The 18,360-nt window shown below is 38.2% G+C and overlaps 1 protein-coding gene across 4 annotated transcripts in view; it reads right to left on the reverse strand.

The window, feature by feature from the left end:
• LOC135071734 (RNA-binding protein Musashi homolog Rbp6) overlaps positions 1–18,360 on the reverse strand; it is a 615,851-nt gene that overhangs the window by 26,726 nt on the left and 570,765 nt on the right. For all 4 annotated transcript variants that reach the window (XM_063965517.1, XM_063965519.1, XM_063965518.1 and 1 more), the window contains one exon: positions 12,896–12,978. In XM_063965517.1, the coding sequence (XP_063821587.1) occupies positions 12,896–12,978 (83 nt within the window). The remainder of the gene's footprint in view (positions 1–12,895; positions 12,979–18,360) is intronic.

Raw genomic sequence — 18,360 nt, forward strand, 5'->3', positions numbered from 1 at the left:
GCGGCTGAGCACTAAGATTTTCAAGGGGTGGAAAGTTTGGCGTTAGCGGACCTTATTTCAGATTCCTTCGGCTTGGCGCGAGCAAGAAAATAAAGCAACTTCGCAAGAGTGCATGCTCACTGAACCAGGCCGCATGTGTGTTGACGTTAACTGCATTTTATAAGATTTTGCGTTTGTTTCCTTGTAGTAGAATTTCTGTTTCCTTTGAATTCCTGTGGCGGACTATGGGCAGACAGCCAAATAGACAGCTTTATAAAAGAATAAAATATCTTAACTTGTTTTATATGAATATAAATTGAAGATGCGGGAAAGGGCGGTAAGCTGTTTGGCAGTCCTTATCACTAATATGTGGAGTAATAAAATTGGAACGCATGATACAAGCCTCGAGTTTACGTCGAAAGAAAAATGATCACACTTCTAAGTGCGATTTAACGCGTCGATATAAAAAGTCGAAAAAGTACGCGTCGAGTAAAGCGGGGAGCGTGTGGCGGGACTACGACATACGTGAGAGATAAACGCAGACAGGGAAGGGTTACGAGGGGGGCGGGAGATAAGTTTATCAGGGAAACCTCTCGCCTCTGTATTGACAGAGCGTCGCAGCCTGGGCCTGATTGCCGCTAAACGGAAGCCCGAGTGCCGAACCGGAGGCTACCGAGCGCTCCACAAACATACCTACAGATAAAAAAGCCCAACGTAACATCGACAAATTTTACGCTCCCCGTAACGGAACGGATTTGCTAAACGGTTATCCAAATTCGCAATGTCGCGAAACAACGTCGACTTTATTAAATTCTGGCCTATTTACTCGAAGATAGATTTCGATAAAGCTTTCGCTATCAACGAAAGCGCTTGCACGTACGAAAATTTGATAAGCTAAACGAAAAAAATCGTATTGCGAGGGCTACGTTACGTGAAGGAGATGAGTCACAAATCTTGCGTTCAACAGGTCATGGATAATGAAATACCGCGGCACCCCGGGAACTCTTTCCATATTTACGTAACTGTTGTTCGAAGGAATAAGATAAGCGGGAGTCGTCGTTTTTCAACGAATTTCAGAGTTGCTTAAAGTGTTGTGGAGTGTTTGCCCAGAGCGCCATGGGGGGGTCCAATGGACGCAACGCGCGAATTTCAAATCAAATATAAGCGATCGACTCGGCGTCGACGTACCTGGCAATAGGGTGGCTGATATTACAATTTTAGACGGATTCACATCGGAAAATATCGCGAATCAGTAAACTCAAGCTCGAAATTTAAAATATTCCAGCGGTATCGCATATGCTGTACATCGAAATCAATTTTCGTTCGGTAAAACTTATCAAGATATGGTAAAAGTATCGACAAAAATTTACAATAGTCATTTCAGAATATGTGAACATTTTAATCGCCTTAAAATGTCGTTAATGATTTACGGTGAAACGAATACTGTTTGCTGTAACAAACCATTAATTAAACCCGCATTTGCACCTAACGGTCGCATATAAAATGCATGTCCACGAGGCTCCGTTCGACGTTAATAACACACATCGAACGTACACTCGAGGAAAACGTTATTATGTCACGTTTAAATTTAATATCGGTATAGCGCACGGCGTCATACGAATGTTAGTTAGGTATTAAATATTAAGCCTGTGCACATATCGCGCGGCTGCAGTCATTCAGGCGTAGTGCTGTCTTGGAAAGATATTTGAAGGAAAATTGTAGTAATGAATTTTCTACCATTACCTAAATTGTCCATATAGTATACATAAGTAGGTATTGCAACAGATCTATTCACGCACTTTCATACTAAAAATATTTTGAAATTGATTCGTGTTCAAATCATGATTTACTGATTACTATTGTCAAAATTGTGACATGATTAAGTCTGCGCAGAGTAAGAAATTCGATAATTTTATTTTATTAACTCATTAAATTTCTCCGCTTATAAAAATTTAGGATTTTCGAAAAATCACGATAAAATCAAAACAAGATGTTTTAAACCTTTACTCGATACAATAGTTGGTCGTTACGACTGGGTCGCTCTTACATCTCTATTCAGAGAAGCCTGTCTACCGCTGCAGGCTATTTCTGAATCGATCGCGGTCGATACCAAACGCGGTCTGAAGGCATCAAGACGTTTACATTTCACGCTTTACTGGCTCTACAATCGCTTGCCTTAACGGGAAATTATTTTTCCTGCAACATTTTCGCCGGTAAACTACGGTAGCGTCTGAGTTTTAAATATGAAATTAGAAGGCAATGCAAAAAGAAAGAAACTGATAGGTAAGGTTAGCAAGCTTTCGCTCACGATTTCGTCCTCGCTCCTAAAAAAATTAGAAATCTAAACCTCATGAATCTATGGAATTTATCGCTAACATTTATGAGACGAGGGACTTTGTTTTATTTGATAATATGTACACTACATACTATTATAAAACAAGAAAAAAAAATTAAAATATGATTCAGACTTTTAAGACATACGTGAAATTGTCTCGCTAATTTGACCATAAAAACGAACCCAAGAAAGACAATTGCCGTATTTTAAACAAAAACAATCCCCATTGAGTTTCTTTATAAATATTTATAGAAGCAAATTAGCTAAATAAAGAGGCAGTTGAGATTAAATCTAGCTCAGTTGAATCTGGATAATAGCCGAAACTGCCGCAAGTCCTATAAAAAGGCCAATTAGAAGAACTAAACAAAGCGTAGTGCATTGGCAGACACTCACAGGCATTAGGGGCAGTTTGCAATTGTAAGCAAACAGGATTAACTTGGAGTCGCTTGGCTAATGCCTATCACGGCTAAAAGGACATTTCGAACCGACATTGGCGAAAAAATAAAATTGGGACCGGGAGTGAGTTGGCTCATTAAAGTATGGTTCCGTATGAAGAATAAAACCCATTTAAGTATTTACTTGTAAGTAATGTAAAGCTAGTAAAAGAAACATTTTACTGTATGATTGAGAAGCAGGGCTATATTTATAAATCATTTATTAACTAACTCCAAGTAAAATCGGAATTGTTAGCTTCTGGAGGTGTTAGAGAGAAATCAATATTAATAGTTTAGTTCAAAGATTTTTTCCCTAAGAACCCCAAAAATTACCTTCTAACATTTAACAATTCCCAGCGTATAATGAAATTTGTATATTAACGCGAAATGGCGCGTCGCCCTATAAAAGTGTTTTCGTGTACGAATCCGAAGGCGCTAGAATATTCCAATAAAATTGGATACGATGTATTTGAATGGAGCATATGAGTGCAATTTGCATTAGAGTATTGGAGTAGACGGCTCTAATGGCGTCATATACATTTTAAGTGATAGTTTGCAAAATTAGACCCATCTAATGTACGAATCTCTATCTTTATATTTCGTATAATGTAGACTAAAAGACAAGATAATTTAGAAATATAGCACAGCAATGAGTTTTCAAGAGATAAGTTTAGTCTTTGTCTAGAAGACTTTATATTACAAAAGTTAAATTCTCCCATTATATGATTTTAATATAGACGCACTAATAACTTTCTTAAAAGTTTCACATAATAATGTGTTCGTGGTAACATACAATATTTATGAGATAGTTCGCAGCGTCAAGCAAATTAATACAGTGTACGACAGTAATTAAAACAACAAATTTAATGTCCAAGACAAATTCAGGTGACATTCGGAATTAATAATACTTGGTGAGAAAGTTTAGGGGCACGTACATGTATAAGCTGTAGCAATTAGTAGTAATTAAGTAGGTTGAGCCGGGCGCCGGCGGCGGGCTTGTCACACCACCGCCGTCTAGATTAAGCCGTGCACGTGGTCCGCCCGTAACTTGTTTTGCATGAATCTGTTCGCGACTTTCATACGAGTCTCCGAGGAGAGCCTCAGTACCCACTCTGATGTAAATGAAATTGTGCGCAAGAAATAAAGCAGGTCTCCTTCGCTGGTATTTATCGCCGCGCGCGTCTCCTAACTCCCCTGTAATGGGAATGTGGAGGCGCTGAGCCCGGCCGTAATGAACAGGCCTGCCCTAACGTATGGCCTTTATTGATGACGCCCGCGCCCTCAGCACTCACTACTTTATTGTCACGCGACACCGTTTCAATTACGCCGCTTCTTACAATACTTTATGGCCGGTCGAATCATTTCTTGCCGCCGGGGAATCTCTGCCTAATCTCTCCATAAAAGTGGGATCCTCAAGCGGGCGTTTCCATCTGCCGAAATTGCTATCGTGTCGTTGGTTACTTGATTAAATATTTACTTTTGTTGGTTTGCATTTATTTTTATTGCTGAGAACGGACAAATGAAAAGTACTCTACTATTCTACTGTCGCAAAGTAAAGAGACCAACTTATCTAAATAGAATGAAAAACATCCACGCAAAACAATATTTACAATCTTAAGTGCTCTACTTAGTTAATCCCGCGATTCATCACTCTTTGTATTTTCAAGAAATAAATGTTTTCCACACAATAAATGAGAAAGCCGTGCTTAGCGAAACACAATTAATACTATTGACAGGTGGATTCAACGTAGCGTTCGCGCTTAACTTAGTATCCAGGGTAAGTCATCGTTCTGTTCTGAGCCTCCATCATATATCTCGCACATTACGCTCGGATTAATAACAGTAATAGGATTGCAGGGCTTACACGGAAGGCGACGCCATTCGCATGTACGCCGCGCCTAATGCTACGACGGGAATCAGTACTACGACGAGTATCAGTGCTACGAGCTTGTCGCCAAGAGATTGAGAAGCAACATTTCACAGATCGCATTATAACACCTACTTTATTTCAAGTTTATTTAAGACTCAGTATTGTATCTTTTAGAATAACGTGAGTGTTTTCCAATTTCAACGTAGGAATAAGGCCACTTTTGATGTGGAGGTTACGCACCTACGCTTAATTAAAATATGAAAATTCCGATTGATGTTACATTTCAGCGACTGCACACCTTGCTCTGCCTGGCGTGCGCCACGTGTGACTAATTAATTTTCTTTCACGCTTCCAAATTTAAGTTAGAGCCGAAATCGTTAAAGGCCGGAACGGCCTGTTGAGCTGTAATTTACGTCTGTGCGTTCAGCTTTGACTCAGTTGCGTCATTTCAAAGTTGGGTCATAAAATAAGAAGGCGTAGAATGCTCACTATGCAGTGGTCGCACCGGTAGCGTCACGCACTACGTTCGAACTGGCTGCGAGCTAACTACGCTGTAGAACATAATTCGTCGTAGCAGGCAGTCGTAGGCGTCGCAGTCCGTAGACGACTACAAGGTAGTGCTTTCGTAGCCCTGTAGAAAGCTACAGTGTACCCTGTACAAGTGATTTTGTCTGTTTATCATCTAGTTTTGCTTACTTTTTTTTTTCAATACTGGGCAACGCACCAGTTGCTCTGACTTGTGTTTTTACGGAAAACCATTTCTCATGGAGAAACCCCACTGTACCCATTTATACTGCAGTTGCGTGTTCGGCCGGTACCCATTAAATTTATATTGTATACGTACATAGGAAATTAGGTACTTGTTCAAATAGCGATCGCTATCAGATTATGATCGAACTTGTAAATTTTAAGTTAAAAAGTCGACGAGGGGTCGCTCAGGAATGGCATGATGGATATTTTCTAATTAGTGTGGGAGGAACTTATTGCATAAAAGTGCTTTTATGACGCATAAAATTGTGATTTATTGTTTTCTTGCGTAGCTATTTATTTGATTGATCCAACAAAATACATTCACGAAGTCACGTATATTTATTTCTATAGTTGTGTTTGCTTCCCTAGAGAGAATTTCATCAAATATTGTAACTAATTAACTCGTTGTTGGAAGTGCACATGTCTTAACTAAGGTTGTAACTACATGTCATTAAGATGGCACCGGGGTAGTTAAGAACCCCCTAGGGTTGGAAACCTCGTTAAGAGTAAATGTTGCATCCCATAGACCCACGGACGCCATGGCTTTGCGTCTATTATTTATATAAGTTTCATGTCTATGCATTTTGTATTGTAATTAAATGTGGATGCTAGTTAAGTGTGGTAAAAGCATGCGAGGAATTTCATTATTACATTATAGTAATTTTGAGCAAACTAATCTCGTTTATTAATCTCCGAGCTAATCTAATGCATAGCGATTATGAGATTACACATTCTAGATTCTTAATATTTTAATATCGATGCAACTTTTGAACTTTGAATATAGGTGAAACAAGCTATAGTATTATAAACTTCTTATGTAGAGAAAATCTAAAACAAAATCTAAAGAATACCTATTGATGTCTTTGCGGGAATTGAAAACGCTATGGACCAAAGTATCGTAGGCTTTTTTATACAGAGAGTGCTGTCATATCAAGCTAAAGTCGGTGGCACCTTATAAACTTGTAATAGAGCCTATTTTGTAGCGAACCTGTATAGTCTGATGTGCTGGCTATACCCAGCTCTCACTGTCGTGAATACGAGGCAGGCATAAAAACAGCAAATTGAAATTTACCGATACCCGCTCCAAAGTTTGGGGCGCGGCATTGATTCAAGGATGAGAAACTTTAAAAGAAAAAAGGGAGACTAGATAAAACCTTCCCAAATCTTGGACCCACGACTTGCCAATCGCAAGTTTCAATGAAAAGGGACGGTTTCTTGATATACCGGGTGTCCGGTGACTTGTACTTACTGTGAAAGTGAAATTGATATTGTGCAAAAGTTTTGAGACACTGCTCTACTTTGTTGATATTTGAGCTTAGGTAAGTCAAAAGATAGAGGATTATCAACTTCCAATTTGTAATTATGAATAATAGTGAAAAGGATAATATTTTTTATTTTAAAACAGTATCCAAACCTTAATATCTGATAAAGACTTTGGAAAGAAAATTACGTTTTTAGATAATTTTAAAATATTGTTACATAACAGTCATACAATTTTGACATGGAATAAATATCACATAAAAATAATGTTAATTTTGTGAAATTTTAATTTACTAACAATATTAATTATACCATTAACTGGCCACCCTGTATGGCCTTACAAAAATGGCGGGATCGATAAAGCTTAGAAGAAGCGCTGGGTTCTGGTAAAACGAGGACTTTATGGTAATCACGGGCACTGTGTACTGTGATTGATTGTTCGACAGCTCGGGGGAGGGTGGACAGGGAATCTACTAGTTTAATGCTTGAGGATGTATTCAACATCGATCTATTTGGAGATAATAAGAATGGGAATCTTTGCTGCTCGTAAAAGAAAGATTTGTTTTTTTCTTTGAATGCAAATTAATTTTTTTTGTTCTTCGCTGGAACTTGGCTTGACACGCTCTCGTGTGTCTAGATACTCTACCTACTATGTAGGTATAAAATGCGTGAATTTATCGAAGCAGAAAAAGTAATTTCCTTTTCTATACATAGTTTTGCTTAGTTTGGGACTAGAAGTGCAGTGTAAAATGTCCAAGGATATTTTTTTTGTCTTAAAATTCTTGGGTCAAATAACAGGTACAAATCTATAATTGTTAAAATCATTTTACACTACACGTGTTCCCTCTGCTAACAGCGGAAAGACAAACTATTCAACGACTGGGCCACGAAGGCGTTTATTGAGATAATTAACATCCATAATTCGTCATCTAACAAGATCCTCCAAGCTGAATTATTTAATTTCGCTCCAGTACATCAACATCGTATTAAGATACACGACAGATGTCCCATTAGAAATGGTTCAAAACGGTCTTATACAAGGACCCTTACACTTACACAAGCTATTAAAACAATTGAACGACGCATGTGTGTAGCGGAGGGTACTCTGTCAAGGGCAGCCTGAACTTTGTGACGTAATCAATTATTCTATGGTAATATTTCACTTATTTTTGATAAGGAAGTTTGCCTGATAAGGATCTGGCTTAAAAAGAATGAAAAATTTAGTGATAATAAATAATTATTTATCACGAGTCGCACTTTCATTGTAATTTGAAGATGTGTTTACGGTAATACTTTATGGTATAGAAAGCCAGTAATTTCAGTAAGCTTTATTTCTTCAGTCTTTCCTAAATTAAATGTGCCTAATACCATCCGCACAAATAAATCTAGGAGACGGATCGTACCCAACATCTGCATGAGTGTGGCCCATTCTTTAACGACAAGGGAGAAATCCACCAGCCTGTTAAGATACTAAGAGAAATGGCTATCGAGGATCCCAAGATTTAAGCGGCAGTTTGAAATGTGCCTACTTTTAGTGTTATTTCCTAAACGGAAGGCATTTGTATCCTTATGCACGATTGGGGAGACTCGGGAGAGAGGTATCCGAATAGAAAAGTTCTTTAAACGTGTTTATGCGAGGATCAACAGAAAGTTTTATATTCCTCCTTCAGATAAGGTTAAACGTGGCTATGAATAATAATCGAAAATATGGACTCAGACATTTCATTTAATTTTCTTGTAACAGATTTTAGACTTTAAGCATTGGAACGAAGTTTATTGCTTCAATATAGTTTTGCTTAAGTAAAGCTGTTATTTTTATTATAGATCAACATTATTTCAATTGATTTTTTGTATGATATTTTACCTTTTTATATTAGGTATGTTCTTTATGAAACAACTAACTAGTTAGTTTATCAACATATGTATGTATGTATCGTATCTATTACGTAACCAATATTTTTTCCCAAGGCCTAATATTTTAAAATACAAAACAAATGACAATGTTTATTAAAAACTTGCGTATGAATCATAAAGTCTGGCTGTCAGTTTGTTTTGAAAAACCATTAGTTAAACGGCGTATAAACGTGAAGCTCGAAAATAAACGTTATGTGGCTATAAAAGTTAGTTATTCGTGCAAGTTCGCCGATCTACAACAAATTGTAACTCTGATACTTTGATATGTACCCATATTTCATCCAACTCCAAATATATATTTCCAAGAATGATATCTACGGTGTAAGTTTCGAAGAGAGCAAACATGAAAAGCGATTAAAAGCTAAATACGATGTTTCTCGGTTCAAGTACTCGAGTTTGCCAAAAAGTCTTAGATACGACGTTTGGTAATAATATTTCAATTTCAATTATTTGATGAAAACGACATTTAATCTTATTCACATTTTTCAAAATTGCCGGCGTACCCTACTATGGAATACATAATTATAAGCGTGCATTATTCATGTCAATCCAACTTTATTTACATAAAAACTTCCCATCTTCCCCCATCCTCCCCAATCGAATATCGACTTTATAACGCCGTCATAAACTTTATATTGGCGCACCTCAACACACGACAGGACAATTTTAGCAGGTGCGACCCCATAAAGAAACGCAGGTGTACACGTCTCATGCTTAAATCCGGCAAATAGAAATTGATGTTAAAAGGTGAAATCTAAACTACGACGTACATCACCCATTTTGCGGGGCTTCTTTGTTAATATTCGTCGTAAGCGGAAGCAATTAAGGGGTAATGTATAAGGATGTAATGGAGTGACGAGAATTTGTTGTGAGCGTTTGTTGTTTAATGGGGCCGTATTTATGTTACAGTATGCATCCTAAGTGCTTAAGTATCGCCTTAAACGAGTAATTAAATTCACGGTACTTTACAATGCGACAGCGCTGAATTTTTCGCGACAATCGCTCCACAAAAGGTATTGTGGAGCAAAAGATGCACGTAGAAAATTTTTTCACGCAGTTTTTGAAACTCTTTTTATGAAAGCCACGACGTCACCCTATCACTCGTGCGAGGAGGCGGAGCAGCTATTAGCTTAACGACCATTTTAATATAAGAGATGACAATATATTAAATTTACGACGTCAGCTACCCGTAGCGTAAACGTCGCTGACATGACGCTTCTGTCTTCTTTATTGCGTACGTAAATATAACTATCAGATGTGTTTATGATATGCCGTGGCGAATTTTTAATGACTATCTGTTTACGAGTCACGCACGGTGTGTATCCGATCGTCGTAACTGTAAAGTGTGGAAACGCTTGCTACACTTTGTCATCGCTGTTTTAAAAGGTGTGCAACAAAATAATACGAAGTAGGAGTGGTACGTGACACTGATTCTTTAAGATATATGTCAAATGCTATAACAGATTTAATAATCATGATGTTTTCTGTTATAAAAGGAATTGCAGCTTAAAAGTTATTTTAAAACCATACCGTATCACACGTTACATTTCTTTTACGATGCGACAATATTATGATTGATATTGTTGGCTTTGCTTGCTCTAAGAAGATTGTTAAAATATTGTCGTATGGATAATTCGCAATTGAAATACATTGACGATGGACTTGCAATAAGTTGCTGTAATTATTAGGTTGCAACTGTCTAAAACGTCCATAGCACTCATTTGCGTGTACACGCAACAAAAAGGGCGAATACACGATTAGTTCCCGCGTAGAATCCTTCGAGCAGATCTCTCGTTTTGCACGGAAGCAAGCAGTAATTACTCTAAACACTACCCATTTGTTTGATGTCTTTGTTCGTTGTTTGCTCCACTTAGGGCGAGAATCACCCTTGCGATCTCGACACATGCCGCGGCGTAATGGACGCGTGAGATAATAGAGGAACACAAAAAACAAGCATTAATAATCAGAAATATGCATCGGGATACACCCTATCTGTTCGCGTCCTTTCAACCGGTAATAGCGTTGCTGTCAAAGACAATGTACGACGCACATCAAGGTACACCAGGCACTTTGTACAGTCGTAATAAGAGCGATTTTGCAATGAAAATGTGTAGGCTGATGCGCTGTAGAGCGTAAGTAATGGCTGAAATAGGTGCGTACCGCTCGGGTTTTTAAAAAGTCAAACGGAGTTCGCAATTTGCACCGTATTGTGATTTTCAGTTTGTGAACAACGTCGTTTCAGGTCTCAAACTGATACTATTAAATTAGTGTTTATTGTATACTTCGGAATACTACACCTGTCTCTAAAATTTTCCTAGGCCTTACACTTCTTCTAAAGGCAATTTTATAAATATTGATATCATTTGTAAGGCATCTTTTTAATGGCACACACAGACTAGTCTACCTATAAATACATATAATCAATATTTCACAGACAGAACGCGACCTTGTTTACACAAATCGTAAATCATACCTACCCCCAGTTATGATGAAATGAATAGCGTCGTTGGAATAGCAGAAATCACTAGTGCTAATTATGAAGGGAGTGCGAGGTGAGGGCATAGTTTAAGTGAATAAAGCAGGATCACTTTTTCTAATGCATACATACTATATCTACGAACTTATGTATGTGTAGTGAAGTATGTAAACAGCATTTTGATAACGATGGCTTAACGTTTAATTTTTATGTATGAATGAATATCAGGAAAAGTTTTATTCATACGACCTAAATATTTTACGTAAGCTCTTTATCTTCTACGTACATCTCAATAAATTCTTTAGAATAATATCATGACAATACTTGGTCTCTAGGTTTATAATTGACGGAGCACGCAGGTCATTTTAGTGGGTATTATCTGTCCTCACAGGGTAGTTAATACGTATGCGATTCAATGCATTTTCCCCGTCAAAAAATGCAGTTATCAGTGAGGCTACTCTATCTTTATCAGCTATGTAGAGGGCGAGTCCCGGGGGTCTGCGGCTTGCAATAATGCTCGCACGGTTGGCTGAGCAGCGCGTTTCTGCCCCACAAGTTTTCTATTTTAATTCAAACATTTCAGAGATGGGCACTTAACTCAAACGTCCCTTGCATCTAGCAGATAAATAACTTGATGTAGTGCGATATTATTTTCACAGTTAGGTATAGTAAAAGTACGACATATTTTATCGTTACCACCAAAATAACACTGGAAATATTTTACTTTGTATTTCTTTTTCTTTTACTCGTATTGTGTTGTGTGGGTAGTAACAACTGACGTCATAGCTCAAATTGCTGGCTTATGTGTCATACATCGCAGAATCATATTTCAATGTTTTGTTTTGAAAACTATTCTCAAAAGTAAAATCCGGTCTCTATTTAAAACGTCCAAATATTAAATGCTACAAGCAAAGCCCTAATGATGGCAGCAACAAAAACAAAACACTATTATTCAGTGTCCATTGCCGCTGTAATTATACCCTAATTATTTTTATTGGTGCTATGAAACGGTGCGTGGATGGGTACAATTAATTTGATTATGTAGTGAAATTTTCACTAAAATAAACTTGCAGACAATGACATGCGTGCGGGCAAGTTAATCGGCGCAGGTTTATGGCGGTACATGATTGTAATAGTCTTGTAAAGGGCGGGTGTAATGTATCGCGAATGGACGGGATTCAACGTTATGGCTGTAAGAAATACTCTGTATCAACTGTTATTGTACTTTTGCTAGACTATTAGTCCTTAACTACTCTTATTTACTTTGTTAATAGGCAATAGTGAAAATAAACGAAGGACTGAAACAAAATAATTGCATCGAATGAAAACGATAATGTCAAAAGATACAAACTGGCAAGAAGAACAAAAAGGCTTCAAATAAAAGACGACTTTTATATAGTGACATTATAAAGTCTTGGTTCCCTGTCACATACACATGTCCGACCCCTGGCGGGGAAAAATCTAAACACAGTAAAGCCGTTTTAGCGGCTTTTTATTGGCCGGCTTGGACGACCGCCAACTCCTTCGGTTTAATTGATATCTGACCGACAATGTCGGCGTTGTCAGAGATTGAGTTGCAAAAGATCTTTGTGTATACAACTGTTGTGTTTTTAGGACTTTGGGGGACTATTCCGATATTCTATTTGGCGAATTGAATTATTTATTTTTCTCTTTGATTTCTGTTTAAGATGGACTGCGTGCTCGTGGGCTACGTGAGTATTCTACCTAAGCAAACATTTTATTTATTTGGAGCAGAATCTTAATATCAGTAGATTTTCCTAGTTGACTTTGTCCCTAAATCAGATTTATCTCCGAAGCTAAATCACATAAAAATGCTCGTGGAATTGTTGGAGGAATAATGGAAAACTACGACTTACCATTTTGTTGTTGATTTCGTGAAAATGTATTTCGCACACTTTATCTACTATGTCTTCGCTTTGAAATGTGACGAATCCGAAACCTGGAACAAACAAGAACACATAAGTTTCTGACAAAGAAATAACAAAAATGAAATACAGTCCTTATTCAGTGTATCAAAGAATCTTACAAATTGCAATCCAAATACAATTTTAAAACCTCAGACATTCAGTCCGGAAAGTTTTCGAATTTACCTCGTTTCAAGTTATCATGAAAGTTTCATCTTTGATATCGTTTTAATTAAGGGCAATTCGCCCGGGGTTAATTTCAAAAGGCGTCAATCAGTTTCGACAACACCTATCAGGCATTGTGGCGGTGCCGGCGTTCGTCTTTGTACTACACAATTTAATAAAATTTACACCCCGTCGACCACAAGCCTAACAATGCGACTAACCTTTGAAACTCGAATTCAAAAAGCTATTGGTTCGTAGTTTTTTTGTCATGAACGATAGGAACTTTCGAATGAAAATAAGTTTTATATTGAATAGTTTAATTATTTGTGATTTAAAATTTTCATTTCGCGAGAGCTGTTTTACAAATTGCGCTTTCAGTTGTTTTACCTGACAAGGAATTAATTAACATTCTTTGTCATTTACCATTTTCTTTGCTCATATTTACCTTCTTCAGGCGCTTTTCAGTAAAAACAGTTTAAATTCCAGCTAAAATACGTGTCTGACTTAAGAAAGTTTTTACAGAACCGTCAAGAACATTTAAACTATGAAAAGCGTGTCATTGGTGTTACATTAGCATAAATCTTTATGCGATGCACACAATCTGTCGCCAAACAGAACCCTGAACTTCGGGGCCGTTCGAATCACGTAATCACCTGACGCCGAAGTTCCCTTAAAGTGGCAAACACAACAAGGCGATGAGCAGCCGTTTTCTAACGATTAAGACACACACCGTGACGTGCCGTGTCCACCCGCCTCACGGCAAACAGCATTAGCGCCGCCGCGCAAACAGTACCCGCGACCGTGATTACGCTGACTCTGACATGTATCACGGCACCTTGTATCACGTTCCAAAGTTCCCACCTTCTCATCCCTTGTCCGCAGTGATATCGACACGTGCCACTCAATCAACACCAAAAAAGTTCCTGCGTGACTCATCCAAAAAACAAACTTTAGGGGGCCCCAATCAATACCTGCAAATGTTACCTTTCACGCGCCCTGATATTTATAATCCGATGGCTCTTTGTTAATATTTAGTCCATCACCTTTCGCGGCTTCGTCTGGCCTAAACAAACAGCGTGGTCCGTCCCGAAACTAGGGCGTACTTGGTATTTCACGCGCGGCCGGGTAGCTTTGCGTAGGAATCGAGGCGAAGATAGTAACGCCCCGAAAAGGCAAATAAGGGTTCAGTTGAGTTTCGTAGATGATCGTATTTTCTTTATGCATTATAAGGTTGGTGCGTTTTATCATGAAAATCGTTTCTGCGTTATTGCTTTCCCAATAAAAACGATTGGAAACAATCCCCAGTTACATAAAACATGTTGTTGGAGTCGCATGAAAGTAGATAAAGCATTATTCTGATGTTTAGATTATAAGTGGGATAGAGGTCCAGGGACCGTGGACAAATATTATGTAGTTGCGTGGCGAACGGAGAGTATTCCGGCCTTATTTATGCGGGTTTGTAAACTGAATAATGCCGTGTATTCGCTGAGGAATATCGCCGCAATAGGATGCGGCGGCGGCGCGGAAGCTCGTGCAACATTAGACATATTTACAAGAGAACTACTCGGAGGAACTATAAGAAACAAGAGAAAAACGACACAGGAAAAGTTAAAGTAAAGATAACTGTTGTCATAGTACGTGCTACCATGTCTCTGTTTTACGTATTATAAATTTTCTCTTTAGCATTATGAAATTTTTAGTGGAATTCGAAACCTAGGCTAAAGATTTGAAATCTTCAAAGAGTTGGTCTCTTCATTATTGTACGATTTTAATCACTAAAGAAAAGCTTTGTTTCTTAGCTTTTGACGACTTGTTACTCCTGAGAAAATAAAGATAAGGGATAAAATTGGCTTGGTTAATAAAGTTCTTTAAGCCATCCAGCGTGCCACAGCTTGTCCGCGTGTAAAGCACGCGATGTACCAACCGTGAAACTTAGAAATGAAACGTTAAGAGAAAAGAGAGAAATGGCATTGTCACTGACCACGTAAAAAGTTTTGGGTTTCGCTAGCCTTTGTGTGCCGCTCCAGATAAATGGGGTATTTTCGCGAAATTCGTCCGCGTCACTTCTCCTAACAATGGGGAAGATAAATAATCTCTGCGTAAGAAAAGGATTCCGTAAACATAATTATTTGAACTCGCAATTGTAGCTGTGAAGCGCTAATGAAAGTTCTCCAGTCGCTCGAGGATTTAACTTTATTTTTCCCCGGCTTCAATTAGACTGGGTGGTACCTTTATTTTTCAGATGGAATACTTTAATTAAATCTGCAAACTTACAGGTGATTTGCTGATGAGTGCTGGCAATCAGTTCCTTGACCAATTAAATTCTTATTACAAACTCTTTTGTTTCAACTTTTTTTTAAAACAAATGAGTCTGTGCTTTATCTATTTGAATTTTAGTTCCTTCATCTATTCGTACCTTGTGCAATAAAAGGCAGCGTTTCTGCGGAGTCAGCGTCTCAAAGCGCGTTCCGTTTTTATTAATTCGCAGCGAGTTCGCACCTGCGATGGCGGCGTTCGTTATTTTAATATAAGGACCGAGAGGTTTGAGACGAAGATTATGAATGTGTCTCCCGATATCGGATATCTCGACACATCTGTCGGGTGGCACGTGGGGCTGACAGCGGGCGAGCCCCCGCCCCACCCCCGCAACCCTAACCCCCGAATCGGGGCCATAGGCAGTATAATCTGCCTCGGCACTGTATGAAACACCGGCCGGTGGCGTTTATGGCGCTATAATAACCGTATAAAACGCGACTTATTGTAGCCGTCGATAACGGACGTTACAACCTTAGGCCGCCACTTGGAAGTGCAGGGTCCACATTTTTCCTTTCTTACACACCTCCGTATTCATTTGTCTAATTGAACGTCGCGGAGACGCTTGCTCCGTCCCTGTCCCCCCCGAATAAAAGTAATGTTCTATTACTGCGGTAACTAGCAAGTTTTCATTAGGAGAGAGATGAACAGGCACTCAAATGAGCAGCTGAAGTTGCTCGCTGGCCGTGCCCGAAGTCCAAACTTTTGTTATTGTTTCGCTTCATTATTGTAATACGAAATACGCGGCACAATAATTAAGAGATTCTCGGAAATTGTCTCTTGTGACGTAATAGTTGGCCGAAAGTTTTATCAACGGGCTCTCATCGTGACAGAATGTTTGCTACGTAAATAATTGCCGGATTGCTTCTGAGTCCAGCTAATAATAACAAGTTAATCGCGCTAGTTATTAGAGAGGAAAAGACTGTTATAAGAAAAGGGAAATGCCTACGCCATTGCTGGCGGTCGTTGGACAATCAAAGCTTATAAGAAACCTATTAGCTGGAACAAAACGTTATACTTGCGGCTTACTTGATGGCATAATTAACTTATTAAGCATTTCTAATTGAACGGCCGGCGGCACTCCAAGCTTAACAATGTAGTATTTTATTTTATGTAGTTAGTTGCGGCCAAAATGTAGAGTTAGATGTGCTGAAAAAAGTTTTCAGCAGTCAGATGTTCATTTAATATAAATAAAATTAGAATAGAAGCAAAGGTACGAGTATGTTAATTTAATCGCTCATCATTAGACGCGAGTTGAAATTATGTTCATTGAGAAATATTACATTTTGCGTCTGTACTTTTTACAAGTTATGTTTGAGTTGTTACTGAAGCCATATTAATTAAAACTTTCCATAGTTTTCTCCTATAAATTATTTAAATTAATAATACTTTTAGTTAAAATTAAAAGTTGCATTATTAAAAATTTTGATCGATAACTTTTTCATTGTTACAACAGAATTCGCTAAGATAATATCCAATTTTAATTGCAATCAAACAGAGACTTTTGGATCAAAATTAGAATTTTATACCTACACTTTATTCTAATACTTGTGCGTTTGAAGATACTAAGTAGACGCAATAAGTCTTCAGAAGGTTCATTCGTAAAGTTCGATGGCGAGCGTCTAGTTGCGAATGTTTTTTGAAACTTGTGTGGGGTCTGCGAACATTAATCACCTTTTTTGGGAAAATATCTTAGTTTTACGTTTGTGGAACTTGTTGCCCGGTGAGAGAGAGTCTTAGGAAATAAGCGATTCATCTTACACTACAATATATTTATTAATTGCTGAGGTCAGGAAAGTAATTCATAATGAAGTAGGTACTATAACAATTATTGCAACAACTTTAAATAAACATAGCTAAACGTATATTTGTACCCAGTGAGATCAAACTCGCATCAAAGGTTGCAAATAACTCTAAAATGGCCTTCTATTAAGATCCTAATTTATTTGCTATGAGTATCCACGCTCAAATAGTTAAATTACCAGAGTTAGATACCAGCTTTGTTATACAACATTCTTGAAACAAGGATTTGATTATATTCAATCTAAAACAATAGCAATGACTGTATTTACAATAGAGACTGAACGTAACACTGTTACATCGGCATAAACGTCTTGGGAGTTGAACGCAAACAGTATATCGAAATAGCTGTTCCGAAGAACACATCCACTTGATGCCAAGACAAATATGTGCGCACATTCTAATGCATTCACGAGGTGGATTCAAAATGCTAACTTTCGGCAAACGAACAGAACGGCGGATAAAAGCTGTTGTAGAAAGAATTGGCTCCTCTTCATTTTCTCCATTGTGAAGTTGAATGGGACGAGAACAATCAAGTTTCTCGTCGGGGTGATTGTGTGGGGACAACCCTATTGTCTACATCCAGGTAAAATAGAAATACTAGCCCCCACACTACTTTTTACCTGGAGATGCTCAACTTTTAAAATCCCGAAGTTCACAAGTTGTTTTATAGCGCGCAACGTTGCCAAAGCGTTTGATATGAACAAGATTTACTCGGCAAAAACGTTGCGCATTCCCGAAACTCTGAGGAAACTTATCAAAAGGCGTGAAAGGAAATTATGCCATAAATCAAACACATCGAAATTTTTTTAGAGCGATATGTTACACGAGAAATATTTGGGAGAGTGGCCGTTAGGCCGCAAGCGGGCAGGACAATTTATCAAGGCGGCGGAACCCTCGTCCAATCGGTTGATAGCAATTCCATAAATATTTACTTTAATAAGATTCCGTCCTTTTTATTCGCGAGTGTTGTTTTACGAGACACTTTGGCCCGCGATTGCGACCTGGAGTGGCGTAAGCGCATTGTTTTTTTAGTGCCGGAGTTTGTAGCAAAGTGTTAGTTAAAGCCCTTCGTCAAACCCCATTGAAACGGGGCCCTAAAACTCACCCGTAACAAGATAAAAGGAAAAGAACTAAGT

This window comes from Ostrinia nubilalis, chromosome 5 (assembly GCF_963855985.1).
Source record: "Ostrinia nubilalis chromosome 5, ilOstNubi1.1, whole genome shotgun sequence".
In the NCBI taxonomy this organism is placed as follows: domain Eukaryota; kingdom Metazoa; phylum Arthropoda; class Insecta; order Lepidoptera; family Crambidae; genus Ostrinia; species Ostrinia nubilalis.